Source organism: Pinus tabuliformis, chromosome Q (assembly GCF_031772625.1).
Source record: "Pinus tabuliformis cultivar Carrire ecotype Pingquan chromosome Q, CPIR1, whole genome shotgun sequence".
In the NCBI taxonomy this organism is placed as follows: Eukaryota; Viridiplantae; Streptophyta; class Pinopsida; order Pinales; family Pinaceae; genus Pinus; species Pinus tabuliformis.
Window position 1 is genome coordinate 360,937,079 of NC_142296.1, and position 20,115 is coordinate 360,957,193.

At 36.8% G+C, this 20,115-nt stretch overlaps 1 protein-coding gene across 2 annotated transcripts in view; it reads right to left on the reverse strand.

The window, feature by feature from the left end:
- Positions 1-8,322, reverse strand: part of LOC149219661 (E3 ubiquitin-protein ligase At1g12760-like) — a 126,933-nt gene extending 118,611 nt beyond the window's left edge. The window contains exon 1 of one of the 2 annotated variants that reach the window (XM_089384433.1): positions 7,200-8,322. In XM_089384433.1, the coding sequence (XP_089240559.1) occupies positions 7,200-7,804 (605 nt within the window). In that variant the 5' untranslated portion in view covers positions 7,805-8,322. The remainder of the gene's footprint in view (positions 1-7,199) is intronic. The other variant, XM_089384434.1, reaches the window with a different exon arrangement.
- Positions 8,323-20,115: the final 11,793 nt, after the last annotated feature.

Consider the following 20,115-nt stretch of genomic DNA (forward strand, 5'->3'; position numbering starts at 1 on the left):
AGCAAATATCTTTATTTGTCTGAGTTTTATTATTATTTTTTCGCTCTATTTTTTAATCGCTAGATCGAGTTTTGCAGAGAAATCTTGATTTTAGATCCTCGGACGTTAGAGGAAGTTTTCAGTTGGACCAGCCAACTCCTGATCTATGTTTCCTGAAGAAACCATTTACATTAGCCCCGGACTTATCATAAGATTTTTTGTTGGTGATGCACAAAGGGTTTCGAGTTAGCACCTCCTTTAAAATTTAAAAATTAAATTTTTTGTGCGGCATAATGATAAATCTGGCTGATTAGAGCCTACAGTTTGTAAATTTTGTAATTATTTTTTTTAACGTGGGTTTTTCTAGGTTTTAGTTTTTTATCATTGTATATAGCATTTGGGTGTTTTCTTGTTGTCGTGCAGCTACAAGTCTGAGGAAGAAAATTGTGTAGAGACTAGATCTAGGCCCTGGAGGGTAAGATCTGGACCTCTGGGGTTTATCAACATAATTTCCCAAGGATATTATTCAAATTTTTGCAGTCCAAAGGTTTGAAAATTTTAAATCTGGAAATTTTTATAAGGGTTTCAAGGAAATCTAAAGCAAGAAGATTCAACATTTTAATCAGAATTTCTAGAGATTTCTCAAAGGGTTTTCTGGCTACCATTTATCTGTTGACTGCGTTTTCCGATCTATTCATTGGGTTTTTCAATTCACTGCAAAATTTTGAAATTTTTTATAGAAAAAACCCTTTCCTTTTCTTCCCTCTGTTGCTGCCTATGTTTTCCATCAACGTTGTCATCCCTTTTCTGCATAATCGCGCCATTCCTCTCGAAAACCCTAGCTAGCTCCCTCCTCATTTATCCCAGCTCTTTCGCTATCCCTTTTCTCCTCCTGCGTGCTATCCGCACCTGCAACCCGCAATCTTCTTCTCCCATCCACGGATTCTCCCTTGCTGCTGCCAAGCCCCTCATTGTTGTTAGTTTCCCTCTACCTGCGTCTAAACCCTTGTCGGCTCCTCTCCTTTCCTCTTCAACGCATCCCTTAGCTCCCGTCGTCATCCATGTTTACACCTGCACACATAGCACCAAACATTCAATTTTTTCTTTTTTATTTCATTTGTATTGTGTATGCGTTAGGTTAGGTTTAGGTTTTACTTTTTTATTTTCTTAGTTTAGTTAGTTCCTTTTGATTTCGGTTTTATTTTTATTTTTTTAACTTTGGTTGAATGTTCAATGTTTTATAAAAATAAAAGAATAAAAAATCTACTTTTTGGTTTAGGTTTCATTTTTAATTTCTTTTCCTTTTTTATTTTTGTTTTGTTTTCCTTTTAAAATTTTTGTTGTTTTGATCTTTTTTAAATTAAAAACATTTTCAAAATCTAAAAATTAAAAACTTTCAGTTATGTGACTTTAAAATTCCTAAAAGAATTAAATCAAAATAGGATTTGCGCTTTCACATTAAATCAGTGTTGCGGGGGAGCGCCCCCCCCCCTCGCTCCCGCTCCCGATCCGCGCTCCGGGCGGGAGCGACTCGGGAGCGGGTCGGGAGCGCGCTCCCTAAAAAAAATTTCGCTCCCTGCCTTTTCGGGAGCGTTTTCGGGAGCGTTTTGCCTTTTTTGCATTTTTTTTTTTGTAGTAATGTTCGAAATGCAATTTTTTTTGAAAGAAACAAATAGTTTTTGAGTGGGGCAACTTAATGATCAAGTCTAGGCCCTAGTATTGATATGCTATTCATGGTAATGTTAAATTCTTAAAGTAAAAGTGACATTTTCTTTAATTTTCATTTTCATCCTTTTACTTAAATTTTTAACATTACCATGAAATGACTCAGGATGTTTGAGAGTGGTTTCGTCCTCATTGGATTTCATATGGAGAAAGTAGAATTTTAGATTTCATTCAAAATCCAGCAGACTTATCAGTTTTTCAGGATTTCAGGATTGGGGGATTGCAATGTTTCCATTGAATTTTGTCATGTATTAGGGTATGGAACTCATATTTAATCAAGAGTACCAATCCCTCTATGTACCTTGATGTTAGTGACATTGGTTGTCAAACTCCTCTATCATGACCCTTCTAAAAATGTACGCATCACTCAAACAAAATCTTGACTTGACATGCTATGCTTTTTCTATCTTATGTTAATGCTTAGAGGGTGATATTAATGACAAAGATCCCTATACAGATACAAAGGTAATGACAAAGATACCTCTGGATATTAATGCTTGGAGGGTGATATTAATGACAAAGATCCTGATTTTGCAACAAGACTAAAAAATTAGACATTTCTAGTTATGCTTGGGCCGCCCAAGCATAAGAAATAGATAATAGATTTAATTCTCTTTTCTAGTTTCTAGTAGCTTTTATAACTATTGACTCTTTCATATTTATTATGATATTTTTTTAAACAATATATGACAATTTAAGTTTGAAGTTGGCAATTATAACTCATTAGTAATGAATTATGAATATGATGCTTCATGAAAGTTGAAAGTTGTTTCATTTCATTTCATTTTATAACATTTCATTTCATGTTAGATATTATTTGTTGTAATAGTTACACTTAGCTTACAAGTACAACTTTGGTGATCAATGATGATAAATGTTATATATTGAATTTTGAAAGCTTGAAACTTTAAGATTGATGAATCATGAGACTCAATATGTTGTATGTTACTATGTTACTAACTTGCGGACGTGGTTGATGAAGATTATAACTTCTAGATGATTGTTGTTATATGGTTCAATCTATGCTTTTTTATGTTTTTTATATCTAATTCATCATTCTACATGTTTTTGTTGACATTTATGTATCAAAAATTAAAAAATATAAAAAATATATATATTTTTAAAAAATCGCTCCGGGATTCGCTCCCAAACCGGGAGCTTCTGAAAATGGTCGCTTCCGCTCCCACTTCCGCTCCCGCTCCCCGCTTCCGCTCCCGCTCCCAAGTAACATTGCATTAAATTTCAATGTGGCCTATGGCCCATTAAAATTTCAATTTATTAACCCTTTTGATTTGTTTTACTTTGGTCACATTAAAAATTTCATTTGCCACATTAAATTTGCTTCATAAGCTTAGCACATTAAAAAAATTTACCTAAAGGATAATTAAATTCTAAATCTAAAGTTCCTTGTTGTTTTTTGGTGTGTTAAGTGTGGAATTTTAAATTTTGTGGTTTCTCTATTGTCAATTATTATTCTAGATCTGGGTTATTAATGAAAATCATTTTAAATCTGGAATCATTGCTTAGCATGTAAATTTCATAATTCTTCACAGGATTTAATTGCTAGATATTGCGTGATAAGGTTTTGGGCGTTAACATTTAATTGTTCATGATCATCGCTTTGCCATATTTATAAATTACTTGGGGTAACTTGTTTATGTTTAAGTCTATGGTTAATTGAATATAAAGGCACTGGTCTATAATTATTTTTATCTTGTGGTTGTGTCTTATTTTAATCTATCCATCTCAGTTGACCAAGATTTGTTCTAAATTCATCAAGTTGTCCATCTTTAAGTCTCCTAGAGCCTGTGTTTCACAGGCTATTCTCATTCATTCAACTTAGAGACTACCCCCCTTGACTCGTTTAGGAGAGAGTCTAAATGTAGTGAGTCAGGATTAGAGTGACAACCCTTACTCTGAGCGTTGTCACGGTGCCTAGACACTTTGTGCGACAACAGAATGTAATGCAAAGGAGATCAAAAATTCGTCTTGGATGGTGTTGTCTTTGCAAATCTGCAGGGGAATCGATCACCCACCTTTTCATTGAATGCCCTTTCTCCAAATCTCTTTGGGCAGCGTCCATCCCCTCTCTCGGTCCAGCATGCAGCTGGGAGGGTCAAAATATTGCAGAATGCTGGAGAAGCTGGCTCCAAAACCCAGCCTCATAACAATTTAAAGCTTTCCCTCTAATTGTCAACTGGGGCATCTGGATAGCCTAGAATAAGTGCATCTTCCAGGACAAACACACTCCCCCTGAGATAACAGCTACCAAAGGAATTACCATCCTATCTCATTTTCCTCAGGCCTCTATAAATTCCCAGCCTAGACAAATCACAGTAGGAAATCTGGATAGATCGATCCCATGGGGGGTTTTTGACAATGCCTCTCAAGAGACCAGCCAAAAATGTGGTGGGGGGTTGTCCTCTTTCTCTCGGAGGATCATTTTTTCCATGCCAAGCTGGGGATGGGGAGGGGTACAAACAATCTCGCTGAGCTTCTAGCCCTAAAAGCCGTTTTAGTTTATGCTTTGGATAAGGGATGTGACCATTTGCAGGTGTATGGTGATTCATTCCTTGTTGTCAATTGGATTAATGCTCGTCATCAGTGTTAGAATTTCTTTCTAATGCCAGTTGTACAGGATATCATGAGACTGAAAAGCTCTTTTAATTTTTTCTCTTGCAATCATATCTACAGGGAAAGGAACCACACAGCAGACCGTCTTTCTAAACAAGGTGTGGACATGGATAGGGGGCCCTGGCACATCACAGAATACATAGGGCCAGATTCCTTTGAGTTCTACCACAGACCGTTTATTGAGGAGGCCGAAAACAAAGCAGTGGCAGCTGAACAGAGATGATCATTTACTGTTTCCTGTTGTTTTTTTTTGTTCTCATTCCAGCTTTATCAGGTCAGCTCATAAGCTATTTTGAACTTTATGTTGTCAATTCGGAATATCATATATTCCAGGTCTTTTGTTTTTTTCGACACTGAACAACATTTTGGTTGATCTCTGAGATTGAATTCTCGACATTCTATGATTTAAAAACTTGCTTATCGCTTGGTATATCCCATAGTTTTTGCCTGTAGCAGCTTATGGACAGTTCTACTGAGAGGGTAACTTCATATCCTTAAGCATGTGCTCTAGAAGCGCATAAGTAGAATGTAATTTTGATCCGAAGGAATAAAATTACGACTCTTTTTCTACGGGCAAAAAAACAGAACACAAATTAGTTAAGTAGCAAATGAAACTTTTCTTTTTAAAAAGACCTGGTCTGCTGTCTAGGAGATCTAAGGCTTCGTCCCAGATAGGAGCAGTTGCGTACTTTCTCTTGAATTATTGAACATTGCAATTAGTGCCAAACAAAAACCTTAAACATGTGCATTATTTGGGCTAGCTACACTGCATTTTTGGATAGAACTAGACCATTGCCAACAGGTATTTATGTCAGACCATTTAAGATGGATGATTTTCTCACAAATTGAGAGATCTCCTGAGAACTCTTATACTTCTTCTCCCATGGCGTAAGATAGATAATTTTCTCGCAAATTAAGAGATCTCCTGAGAACTTTCTTATACTTCTGCCAGTACTGTCAAGTAATTTAAGCATGTGCGATTGAGAGAAGGTTTGATGTGGTTGATATCCTTAGATACCTTCAATCAGGTGTCTTCTCCTGAGAACTTTCATACACTTCTGCCAGTACTGTCAAGTAATTTAAGCATGTGCGATTGAGAGAAGGTTTGCTGTGGTTGATATTCTTAGATACCTTCAATCAGGTGTCTTCTGTCAACGTACATTAGGTAAACTCCAGAAATTCGCTTTAAAAGTAGATCATAACTTATTTTGAAGCACATTTTGGGATGCAGTGGACCATAGCAAACAGGCTTTTGTGTCAGACCATTTAAGACCGGATTTTCTCACAAATTAAGAAATCTTGTAACTATATTGCACTTCTTCCAATGATGTAAGGAATTCAAGCACACGGGATTGAGGACAGTTAGCCATTGCTGGTATTCTTAGATAATATATACTTTCAATCGGGTACTTTCTGTCAAGGTGAACCAAGTAAACTCCAGGGATTTGCTTTGAAGCAGATCATGACTTACTTTAGAGCTAGGAAAAACTCAGTTCAAATTAGTCAGACTTAATTTGACCTGATTGTGCCAAAATGCGTTAGTTCTACATCCCAGTATAATAGAGATGTTGTTGTGGGCATGGGCAATGCTTACGTCATCATATGTAAGTTTCAAACAAAAATATAACACTTGTAACAAATAATATCATATGTTAGCCAAATAGAGATGCAAACAGAAATAAAATATCTCTATATATATGATAGCAACAGAAATTTTTATGTACATCTAATACAAAAACAGTTATACAGAGATAACAAGAGAGATACCAGATGTAGACATCAGTGGAAACAAAATAAATATGATATTTGCATAGAAATATTGTTAAATGCAACAATAGTCAAACCTCTGATTTTAGGTATCCATATCTGAAAAAATTTTGAGTTCTGAGTTCTACTGAATTGAGTGAGACTACAACCCAGCCTAGCTCCATCTTAAATGATTAAAAAATTTAAACCTCAAGCAATTTGATCCCTTTCGACACTTGATAACTCTGGGGTTAACATAGATCTATGCCAGTATTAACAGAAGTCTATAACAGGCATGGTTGAAGTTTGAACATATACAATTTTCATGGTTTTTTAACTGATTTAAGTTAAATAGGCATTATCTAAGTTTACTGATTTTCTGCTTAACTGAACTGTTGTCAAACTCAAGTACAGTCGTAAATAGAATGTAAAAGAGAAATAACCTACCTAATCTTCACTGCCCGAGCAAAGTGAACCTAAACATAATAACCTGTAACGCTCGCAAGTTTCTAAAGGTACCTTCAAACCAAAGTCCAGTGAAGTTAAGTCCGGAACTCTGACATTTAAGAAAATTCCTTGACGAAAGGCAGAGTGAGGCTGCAACGAAGCCAGACTGAGATTTACTGTACTTACAGTGCACAAACTAGACGCCCAGCAAGGTTCAATTCCCCTTAAGGCATAACTAAGAGGTTGAACCAGGTGCAATCCGGAATGATTTCGAAGAAAAACCATACCTCCTTGCCGCGACATCTTAGCCAAATGAAAGCGCCCGAGATGAATGATTCAGCCTTCGAGAGCCACAACGACGTCGGACCAGTTGCAATGGTTATGAGATTTAAAAGGAAGCAACATTTTTGCTTAAATTTTCGTTAAATTTGATTTTCAATTTCGATCCTGGGAAAATATGGTGACTGGGGAAGATACGGTCACTGGGGTTTTCAGGCCAATTGGAATGCTTCTGAGATTTAAAGAAAGCACATTAAAATGTACCCAAAAAAACAGGAAAAAATAGGCACTTTGAAAACCTTGCATTTTTGTTTCAGTTTTTTATTACAGTTTTGATTAAATTCAATTTCCAATTTTAATTAGCTAGTTAACACAGTGTGGAGCTTTACCTAGTCCGCTCTGTGGGCAAGCCTTCATCGGCTTCCTCGTCGGTGGCATCGTCCGACTCCTGCTGCTCTCCGGGGCTCTGCTGGTTCGCCGAATTATTATTATTATTATTAGTATGCCCGCTCTGACCTCCTGAATTGCTCCTCTGCTGCTGTGCACTGCTGTGTCGCCTTCTATACTCAACGCAAACGCAAATCATGTGCAGCAGGCACTGAAGGGCATAGCCCACAACCCAAACCCTAACGGGCATGTTAGGATTTTCGTGCCTGCTGAGGACGAGCACCACCGTCGCCACGACAACAAATGCCAGGTTCCATATTATGTCAAGGACGACCACTGGCCTCGAATATGCCCAGTCGCTCTGCCGTTCCTCCAGCTGTTCCGCGGCTGTCTCTCGGACCAGCATGGATGGCTCCCTCATGATTCTACGGCTGCTAGCCCTCCGCAGAAATCGCGCCGCACCCTGTATGCTCGCCCTCCGCGACAGACTCCTGGCGCCTTCCTCGCTCGCATTCGGCGATCCATTCCCGTTCCCCAGAAGCGGAGTAGTGTCCACTGCTACGTCTGGGGACGAATCCGACTGCCTAACCACCCTCGTTCGATCCATGTGACCGCCTTCTTTACTTCCCCCCTTTAAACTTCTCCTCCGACGAAGCTCTAACACCACTTCAAGCCCCCATGGAACTGCATTCCACCGCCTGAATGGCTAAGCAAGGCCGAAGACTGCTTCGCTTGCACAAATTCAAAGAAAACATGGAAAGCAGACAATAACCTCCGGCGACCGCCAAATTCCCTCGGAGTCGCTAATCGGCACTGTTTCGAACCAGATTTCGCCCTAATGATATTAACGTTGCTGCTCTGATCGACAGAATTCGTCGATTATTTACAGATTACAGATCTTTAAGACGATTGCATTATCCGCAGAGATGCACGAGGGTTTGAGCGTTGGGGTCCGGGGTTCCTTCGACGCTGTAATCGCAATTATGACGTTACAGAGGCCATTGATGCGTGGATTGATCTGTCTACGCTGCAGTAACTCCTATCAGTTAAAATGTTTTACCGAATGAGTTTAACTTCTCGCATGTTTCGGAAATCTTTTTAATTGTGAACTGGCGAAAAGCCGCACGCCTTTAACCCTACTTCATGTGTTTTTGTCGGCTTAATTGTGGGCTTGCAAAGCTCTGACTTATCTAGCTAAAATATAATTTTAAAAATAATAATATAATAACCTTGAGCAATTGAATTGTAATTTGGCAAATAATATGGGACATAGAGTGTTTGCTTTTGATTTTAAGGATAACACTTCAGCAATTGAATTTGTAATTTGGCAATATTCTAGGACATAGTCTGTTTGTTTTTTATATTAAGGATAACATTTGCCTTTTGGTGGAAGTTATTTTTTCTTAAATGGGTAGTGTTTATTGGTAAGAAATTTGGGTTACATTTCTTAAAATATTTATAAATAAATTGTGGTAATTATTTCCATCATTTTTTTTTCATGTTTTGATGATGGTGAAGGGTTCATTTGAATTTTAGTAAATGTTTTGATTATGGTCCATGGGTTATTTGAATTTAAGTATTTAAGTAATTGTAAATAGTTTATTTTAAAAAAAAATTCTAATTTTGGAAATTTGTATTTGAGAAAAAAAAATTGGTAAAAATTACATCATAGTCACGACAAGATTAAGAACAAGATCTTCATCAAAAAAAATAATAATAATAATAACCGTTATAATTTTTTTTCTAAAAGAAAATCACAATTTTATTCATAATGAACAAAATTACATATTGTAGATGCTAAAAATCATATGCATAAAACAATATATCCTAGTGTCACTGCTCTACTAACCACTAGAGTTGATTTAGCCCTTATAATATAACCCTTATATTTGACTAAATAAATAATATTTTAATATAAAAAATAATTGTTAGAATATAGTTGTTAATATTAAATTAACGAAAATAATTAATCAAGTAAAGTCTTTTGGTAGAAATCCCATAAGATGTGATTTCTACCAAAAGATTTTTTTTAATTCATTATGGATCATAGCCTCAATATAGAAAATAATTAATCATTAGGAAAATTCTAATAAAATGAATATCTCAAAGTAAAAATAATAATAATATTTAATTCAAACCTAAATAGTCAAAACAATAAAACAATTAATAAAATCAATATAATAATATAATAAATAATCAAAATACTAAAATAAAAATAATATTTGGATCAAACTTAAATAATCCAAACAATTAATGGTAAGAACTTAAAAATAAATATTAATAGTAAGTTTTCAAAAAAAAATAGTTTATTGATTATTTAGTTTATCTAATTTAACTAAATTCTATGAAAAATATGATATTTTTTTTTTTAAAGACTTATATGAATTTTATAATATTGATTAATTAAATAAATATATATCAAGTTCTTCATTCAAACCTCTTGGTAAATGGTGGTATTATTATTATTATTAAGATATTATTATATTTTATTTATTAACTTTTTATTAATAATATTTTGTGTTAAATTTTTTTCCTTCGGTTATTATTTTTAAATCAATTAAAATTTATAAATAAAAATAATAGAAATTATGATGAGCATTTAATATTATAATTATGAATAAATTATAAAAATAAATGGTAAACCAATTAATATATATATATGTATATATATATATATATATAATTAATTTGGAAACCAATAATTAATATATATGTATATATTTGGAATAAATTATAAAATAATATGAAATTAATTAATTTAAAATAAAAGAAGTCAAAAATAACTATTGAATATATTAATTTTTATCCCTTACCGTTATTTTTTATTAATTGTTCTTTTGAATGTTGGATAATGACCGTTGCGTCTCTGAGATATATATTAGGTTGATTTCGCTCCTCTCATGAAGATGAATTATTTGGAATAAATTATAAAATAATATGAAACTAATTAATTTAAAATAAAAGTTGTCAAAAATAACCATTGAATATTAATTTTTATCCCTTGCCATTCATTTTTATTAATTGTTTTTTTGAACGTTGGATAATGACCCTCTCAGATATATATTAGGTTGAATCTATTTATCCATTCAAAAATGCATTTTAAACAACAAAAATTCACATTCTTTCTTGAAATTATTTTGCTTTGATGAAAAAGTCTATTTCTTCTATAACTTAGACTAGCCATTTTCTAAACTCTAAAATTAGAGATTGATCATTTGACTTTATTTTAATGTTTGTTATATGCCAAATGCAAAATATATTGTAATCATTTGGGTCAAAATGCTTTGACTCTTAATTAATTTGCAAATTTTTAGAAACTATTCCTAAAATTTATTAAAGTTTTAGTAAAATTAAATATTTAACTTATTTTTCAAATATTAAAAGATATTTTTTGAATTTTTAAAATTTGAATTTCTAATTTTTTATTGGTGGATGACGAATTTTATATGGTTTAAAATCAAATTTTCAGAATTTAAAATTGTTTTAAAAAATATCTCTAATTGCCAAGTGTCCTCATAAATTAATTATCCAAAAAAAAAATCAAATATATGGATTTTTCCATAATTAATAGTTTTTTTCCATTCATTATCATATTTATTTTAACAATATATATTTATTAACCTATAACTCGCTTCTTATTAATTGTTGTATTCTTTCTAATAACGAGGAGAAAGGCGGGCGGAGGTAGGGTTTTTGTCTGTCACTAGGTTTTTTTAGCATTCAGCTCGGTTCGGTCATGACAGAGGCGGGGGGGAGGGGCTCTAAGGCCTCCTCCTTTCGGGATGCAGTTATGGGGAAGGGAAGGGAATCCAACGATTTGTTCTTTACCAAATTTATGACCTACAATGCCTTCAACTCATCCAGAAAACCCAGACCAGCTAACCAGGTAAAAAGGTAGCACGAAATGCCTCAAAAGGAGCCTTGACTTCACAAGGTGAAGCTAAGGTAAGAGTCGACCAATCTATTGCTGAAGAAATTTAGAGGCCTCAAACAAAGCCAATAACAACTACAAACCCAAAGGCAAAAAAAAATACCAATGTTGGAGATTCAAGACCCGGACATTAAAACATATAGTGACTTCATGCAGGAGCATGTCATTATCTGTAAGTTCATGGGGATCTGGCCCATGGAAAAAGCACTGAATTGGTGGATTCAAAACAAATGGCGCCCAAAAGGAGAGATATGATTGCAGTTATGATCTAAATGCTTCTTCACAGTCATATTCGACCTCTTGGAGGACTGGGACCATACTTTCGAGGGAGGCCCATATTTCTTCAATTTAGCAGGCCTTTGCATGAGGTATTGGAGGGAAAACTTCACTCATGGAAAGGAGGACTTCGCCAAGGTCCCCGTATGGGTCAGACTATACTCACTACCCACAGAATATTGGTCGCCCTCTGTGCTAAAAGGAATGGGAGACAAGATGGGGGCATACATTAAAATATTGGAGGGTACCAGGAATGGATATTACATCTCATATGCAAGAATTTGTGTCTGCATGGATGTTTCAGGGGCGTTACCAAAGGCCATCAAGTTGGTCTTTTGAGATGAAGTATGGCTTCAGAATATAGACTATGAGCACATATCCTTCAGATGCAGAAAATGCCATGAGCATGGGCACTTATTCAAAGGATACCCCTAGAACAACTCGCAACAAACCAACACACAAGCGCAAAATAAGGCAGATGAACAAGGTTACACGAAGGTTGGACCCAAAAACAGAAACAACAAGAAGACTTAAGGCAAACAAGGACCACAACAATCAGCCAACAAAAACAAGTTTGAAGCCCTGCAAGAAGGATAGGAGGAACCAACCACAGATGAACATGCTAAGGAAGGAAGTAAAATGCCAATCCAAACTCAATAGTTCAAAATCAAATTTCAGGGGAGAACTTCGAGCACTGCCATACTGAGAATGGCCAGACCTTAGAAGGCACTGACATGGTATCTGTGATGGGGGAAAACTCAGTTGAAGACCATGCTATAGAAGAAGCTCTCGAAGGCATGGACCTCAACTCAATAGCAAAGGAATGGGAAAAGGTGGCTTGGTTGCCATAATCGAGGAGTATATCCAAAAAATAGGAGCCTATATGTTACAAGAGGAATTAAAACAGGGCATGATCAGGACACCCCCTGAAGATATGGCTTTTAAAGGAATCTTAGCAAGTATCACGGCGGATCAGTATAACCCAAAAGGTCCAACCCAAAATAGAGGGAGGGAAACCACACTCCAACTCCTCTAGAAGCTAGGAGCACGATTAATCAATGAGGGCCAGGTAAGAGCTCTCACTCTAACCCCCCATCTTTCTCAATGAATTGCATCTCTTGGAACATCAGAGGATTAAACGGCCCTGGGAAAAAAAGGCTCTTAAAACACAGAATAACAATGGACAAGCCAAACAAGTACTCCTCCAAGAGATTAAGCTTACAATGGAGAACTTGTCGGCCTTGAAGAAGGAATGTTGCAAAGGCTATAGCTATTTATCCAGTGCGGCTTTTGGTACTGTAGGAGGGTAATTGATTCTATGGAGGAGCTCTCAATATGAGTTAACTTCTTCAGTGGCAACCAGAAGCTCAATCACAGTGGTCCTCAATATCACAGGCACCACTGAAACCATCTGTGTAACCAACATCTATGCACCCCACAAGGCGGAAGAGAGGATTCAAACGTTATCCTCGGTTATGAGAATCCTTGACATCATACCTCATCCCTTCAAAATCATAGGGGGAGACTTCAACATGGTCCTTAACCTGTCGGAAAAGAAAGAAGGTCTTCGGAAACTGGACAAAGACTCAAAAATCTTCCAAGAAACTATCGAAGAAATGGGATTGATTGACATTTCGACAGTGAACGGTACCTACACTTGGAACACCAGAAGAGGTGGGGATAGATAGATAGCCTCAAGGATCGATAAATTTCTAATCTTGGAAGCCATTTATTTGACCTACTGGGAAATTGAATGTCGAATTTTACCCCAAACAGGCTCAGATCACTGGCGAATAGCTCTAAGGTTGCATATTACCTCAACCCCCAAAAATCAGCCCTTTTGATTTGAAGCATTTTGGCTAGAGCATCTGGACTTCTTAAGAAACATGAAGAATTGGTGGGAAAGCTCTCCACCTCATAATGGAACTAGAATGTACCAATTCTAGCAAGAATTAAAGCATATAAAAAACAAAAGCAAAATTTGCAACAAAGAAGTATTTGGTAACATTATAAAGGACAAAAAGGAGCTGGAGAAAAGCATGGAAGAACCTCAGCAACAAATCATCCATTATGGTATTACGGACCAGATGAAAGAAGAGGAAATGAACCTTCACACAAAAATGGGAAGATAGAGCAAAATAAGAGGAAAAACTCTGGTACCAAAAATCTCGAATCCGCTGGCTCCAGTGTGGGGAAAGGAACTCCTCTTTATTCCATCGCTCCATGGTTCAATGTCGGAGGAACAACAGAATCCTCAGCCTAAGAACTGAGGATAGGAGAACTGTTAACTCCCATGAATAAATTTGAGTGAGCTAAATGATTTCTATGGCAAGCTCTTGGAGGAACCTTGGGTAGACATATCCCAAGCCATAAGGGAGATTACTAACAACACTCCCACCATCCTCAACCAGGACCACAATAAAATGCTCCTTAACGAAGTATCTATGCAGGAAGTTAAGGAGGCAGTTATGGCCATGCCCAAGGGAAAAGCTCCTAGACCTGATGGTTTCACCATTATTTTTTCAAAATTTGTTGGTCTTTCACAAAAGGTGACGTTCTTGCTCTGGTGGAGGACACGAGGATCAACAAAACAGTCCTGCGAGCTCTGAACGCCACCTTCCTCACTCTCATCTCGAAGGAGGAAGGAGTGGATTCTCTGAATCAATTCTGACCTATTTCCCTTTGTAATGTAATTTATAAAATCATCTCCAAGGTTTTGCCCAATATGATCAAGATTGTTCTTCCCCTCCTTATCTCGACTAACCAAGAGGGATATGTGTAGGGCATACAGATCATGGATAGCATTATCCTATCAGATGAAATGATACACTCACTCAACACCCTCAGAAAGCTTGACATGATGATGCAATTGGATATGTCGAAAGCCATCAACAAACTCAACTGGGAATATATGCATGAAGTCTTAACTACCTTTGGCTTCCACCAGGATTGCATAAATTGGATCATGGCTCTACTCTCGGGAGCCTTCTTTTCTATCCTAGTCAATGGTTCACCTTCCAAGCTTTTCTGTCCCTTTAGAGGTATCAGGCAAGGAGACCCTTTGTCCCCCTTCCTTTTTATCATTATGGCTGAAGGCTTAAGCAAAAACCTCCAGGCTATCAGCAGCAGAAACACGTTCATTGGCCTTAAGCCCCACATCTCTGCCCCAATTTCCACTCATCAGTGATTCGTCGATGACACTCTCTTGATGGGTATCCCCACAATTAATGAAGCGGTCACCTTCAAGCACATTCTCAACTGCTTTTATGAAGCTTCTGGAACTTCCATCAACCTTGAGAAATCCAAAATATTCTTCTTTAATACCCCCTTGGCCATTCAAAAAAATATCACTATAATTCTTGGTTTTTAGAGGTGTCGACTCCTCTGAAAATCCTTAGGGGTTCCCCTCACTGACAAATCCTATAGAAAATCTAATTAGGAGGACCTCCTTAATGGGCTAAACAAAAAACTCGCCAACTAGACTTTTCGCTCCCTCAATCTAGTGGGTAGACTGGTCCATGTAAAATCTGTTTTGCAAACCATGCCCTTGTATCTTTTTTCGGTACTGGCCACCCTAATTTAGTAAGTAATGCCATTCAAAGCATCCAACACAACTTCTTATGGAGAGGTTCATATATGAAGAAAAAACGGGACCTAGTTGCTTGGGATTAGATTTGCAAGCCTAAGAATGTTGGAAGGATTGGTATAAGGGACTCAGGACTTATAGGGAAAGCCTTGGGGGCTAAAACCTGGTGGAGATGGTTGGACAACATGCTCACACAATGGGGTCTTCTTTGGAAAGTGAAGTATGCGCCTAACAATTCCAATGAAGATCTCATCAGGCTCGCAGGAAATATCAATGGATCGACCATATGGAACCAGGCGTGGAAAAACAAAACCATCATACAAGAACACAACTTTTGGGAACTATGTAATGGGGAAAAGGCCCTCTTCCGGGAGGATGCCTGAGAGCAATTACTGATCCTGGACAAAGATCAACATGCCTCTCTTCAAAGTTCCATGCAAGCTAAAGGGAAACTTCATGTAGCCCACTACTGGAAGCCTTGCACGCTAGATGTTAGGTGGAGAGAATGGATGGACGCTTAGGAGTGGACACCCTTGCCTAAAAATATCAATTGGGATGCCTTTGCTTGAACCATCCAAGAATGGAAAATTCAGCTTGATTAGGGGGAAGACAAGCTACGATGGGGCAAGAACTCGGCTCGGCTCTTCTGTCTCAAGGAGGCTTAAGGCTACATAACTAATCACGATCAACTTCAACAACATCAAAAATGGAAAATTCTATAGGAGAGACAGCTTTGGCTTAAAATTACCCTGTTTGTTTGGTTGGTCATGCAGCAAAAAGTTCTTACCTTGGACAATCTTTCGAGAAGAGGGTTTACGGGTCCTTCGAGATGCCCTCTTTGTGAATCGCAAGATGAGACCATCAACCATCTCCTGAACACTTGCGACTACACCAACAGGATATGGGAATGGGCAACTGAGGTTTTCAGAACTACATACAAAGATAGAGCTTCCATTCACACTACTCTAAAAAACTGGCGATCTAATATATCACCCCATCCTGTGGTAAACAGGACATTGAATATTTTACCTTGAACCATCTGTTGGACCATATGGAAAGAACACAATTCTAGAACCTTCGAAGATGAAAAAAATCAGGAGGAAAGCCTCCTTACCTCCATCAAGCAAGTCTTCTGTGAAACTGTCGCCATCTCCAAAATTCCCAGCTTCACTGGCCCCACTCAACCTGCAGATAACAAATTTGCTCCTTCTGGATCTACATTTTCCATCTCCAACCAACCCCAACCCTGCTAATGTTAACCCTGAAGCTCCCTGTCACTAGCCCCCCCCCAAAAAAAATATGTGGTGAAACTGAATTATGATGGTGCAACCAAAGGCAACCTCAAGATAGCATGATTTGGAGGCATTTTCAAGAACGCCACTAGGGAAATCATGTGGCTTTACGTCGGGAATCTAGGTATTGCAACTAATAATGCAACATAACTTTAGGTGATGGAACATGGTCTAGCCATTGCCAAAGAGCAAGGCTTCTGCCCCCTGATCATCGAAGGCGACTCGATGTCGACAACCTTAGCTAGACGCAAACTCCAACAAGGCACTACCATGACCAAGGTAACAAACAACTGGAGATTGATCAAAACGTTTCATTGTATCAACCAACACATCAACAATCTCAGTGGGATCCATTTTGTCAGACGGAAGGCAAATAGTTTGGTTGATAGGCTCACCAACAAGGGCAGAAATGGCAACTACAGGTTGTGTTCCCTTGCATGGAAGGACACGAAGGAAGGTCCCCTTAATAAAGAGTATGAGGATATAAACGCCAAGGAAAACGATGTACGCAATAATCATAACTCTGCAGGAGTACAACATATCTCACAGAACCTAACGATATGTTCTCCTTAAATTCGTTATCATGAAATACACCGCTGACATCAACTCCAACTATTCGCCTATGGGATTGAAAATCTCGATCATGATGTTGATCTCTGACTGCCGCCACTCTGACCCGAGACTCAGTAAAATCCTTCACACCACTATGAATTCTTTGTACTTGGCACTAGCCACACTTAATGGCTTAATTATAGCCACTTTCCTCCTTAACCACCCCATAGCTTGACTTGCCTATGAATACCTTGATCCTCAGGCTCCTATTCATCACTCTTTACACCCCCGTGCCTCTGCAACTCTCTCTCCCCCATCCTCTACTCTGAGCCCTATTTGTCATACCCTGATTCCCCTTCATTCAGCATGCCCCCTCGACGTTGCTCAGCTCCCGCCCCCTGCAAAGGTAGGGATAGAACCAATAAGCGCTGGAATCAACCCAACATGTAGTCGAGAACTAGTTTTGAAGCGTCGACTAGGAGAGTCACGATCAATTACAACAATTCGGTCTCTCTAGAGACCTACAAGCATATTCAGGATATGGAACTCCAAGCCAGGAACATTCACCACGGTATCAGCAATGAGGACGTTAACGCCCAATTCGAGTGGATTCCTGACCCCGGCTTCACCAGTGCCAGGGAGAACTTTTACAACTGCACAATTGAACTCTCTTGGCAACTCAAAACCATGCTTGGACTGGCTCTATAGGAGAAACCGAGAACGCAAAGACCCTAGAGGCTAAGATAGACATGTTGAATGACAAGTTTACTGTTTATGTGGACACATTTCACCATAGACGCTTTGTTACTAAGGACTTGCCTCACTACGCACTGTTGAAACATCGTATGGCAACCATGCAAGCGAGCAGGAGCGGCACGCCGAGCATAAACCGTGAGACAGGAGGAGCGTCCACCAGCCACCAGGCCTCTAAGGATGCCCCGACTGAAAACACCCCAGGAAAGTCGATTAGGTTGGAAGAAGACCCCTCAGAGTAATTAGCCTGATGAACTGTGTCCATTTTATGTTTTGGATACACGCCCTATGGGCTCGCTCTCTATGGTTTTGGCCCCTGTCTGGCAAAACCTATGTAAATTGTATTACTTCTGTTAATCTTCAAACTATTGTCAATCCTGTAAATTTTGTAACCAAGCATAGGAAAAACTTGGAGGAGCACAAAAATTATCAAATCATTAGGTTGAATTGCAAATTTTGTAAATTTTGTAAGGGAAGGAAGCACAAGACTTTTCTTTTGTCAATGGTCGAGGCTAGACTATGTTAGACCATTCGAGCACCATACAAACTGTAATTTTCACTTTATAATATAATAGAAATCTTCTTACTCACAAAAAAGAATATTTTTTTCTAATAACAATGTTTTTTCACCTTTTTCCATTAATATATTTTTTTATACCTATTGTAATCAATTTGGGTCAAAATGCTTTGACTCTTAATTAATTTGCAAATTTTTAGAAACTATTTCCAAAGTTTATTAAAGTTTTGGTTAAATTAAATATTAAATTTATTTTTTCAAAAATTAAAAAATGTTTTTTGAATTTTTAAAATTTATTAATCATAATATATTTTTATTGTTTAATTATTTAATTTTTGCGAACTCTTTTTCATAAAACTATGTTATCATGTACCAATAGAGTATTAGCAATTTGATTCTCCCTCCACCAAGGTTGTGGTGTTTAAATTAATACACTTAATATAACTAACCTTGTGGTGTTTAAATTAATACACTTAATATAACTAAGTTATATGATCACATTCACCCCATAAGGGTTCTCTACCTTTTGCATAAGAGGCGGGTACTAAGCAGATATTGCACTTGTTTCTAAAATCATTTATAAAAAATTCAAAGTAAATAAAAAATGTTCAAATAAATGTAAAATTTCAACCCTACTCACCACGCTTTAAACTAATATCATAATATTGAATAGTAATTTAAATTAAATGTATAAGATACTAAGTGTCACATGGCAGCTTAGTCCCTACTGGAGAAGTTTGAAAGTATATAATGAATAGTCAAACTTAATATGACTAAATGCACAAGTAATTAATGTTTTTTGTCAAATATAAATCAAAAGAAAAAAAAATATTGAAGAAATCAATTCGTACATAATGAAGCATCTATGCTTATTTAAATCTTAGTGAACAACAAGTTGAGTCCCAGTAGCACAACCAGTTGAGAAAGGTTTAGTTAGTAAGGCAGCATGTGTTCAAATCTCATTGGGCTACTAAGCGCGTGCACTAGGAGGAGACATCTGACTTACAAAAAAACAACTTAGCGAAAAACAAGTGTGTAACAACATACAAATATTAGATTTCAAGTATTATTAATAGGCATAGTCTAACTTATGGATGAAATGGGATTTTTCACAACATTTTTTGTGGTTAATTTTAACCAAAATCCAACAGAGATTTTTAAAAAATTGAGTTTAAGTTGTTTAATCTGTAGAATTCGAGTGCCACAAGAGGTTTTTCACGGTGTTGAATCCATTTATGCATTCAAAAATGCATTTTAAACAACAAAAAATCACATTCTTTCTTGAAATTATTTTGTCGGATTCTTGTGAAAAAAGTCAATTTAGTCTATTAATTAAACTACGCCTTTGCTTATATGTTAATGTAAAATGTTAACAATTATATATTTTTATTTTATTTTATTGTATATCAAAATTTATTTTTTATATCATTATAACTAGTGAAAAGAATTGAATTTGTATTATCAAGCTATTGCTTTGTCTTATGTTGTTTTTCATTAGCTATTCTTTTTTCCTATGTTGTTTTTCATTTCATTATTTCACTTTTGATAAGATTCCTCTTTTCTTTAGTTGATTTTTAACAAGTGAGCTAGTGGAGGGAGTTGAGTTTTCACAAGAGGAGGCAAAGACAATGATAGTGAAATGCATATCTAAGCAAGAAAACAATATTTGATGTGTTTTGCGCTAGAGTTTTCCAAGGTGACATGTTCGCGAAGAGTGTTTCAAGTTATTGGAAAATGAGGTGATGTTTCTCACTAATGAGGAATTGTGCACAAACTGCATGTGTTTTGTTAAAAGGTTGGGAACTTTTTTGGGTTTCTCTCCTCCTCTCGTGGAAGAACATGCATAAGGAATTATGGGCAAGTGTAGTTTCAATAACCTCTCTAATTTGGACATCAACAAACAAGGGAACTCTATTTACTTTTTAGATGGAAAAATGGGTGAATGGAAGAAGCATTTCATGGCATGAATGGAGGAGATTGTTTACATAGATATCAAACATAAATTGAACGA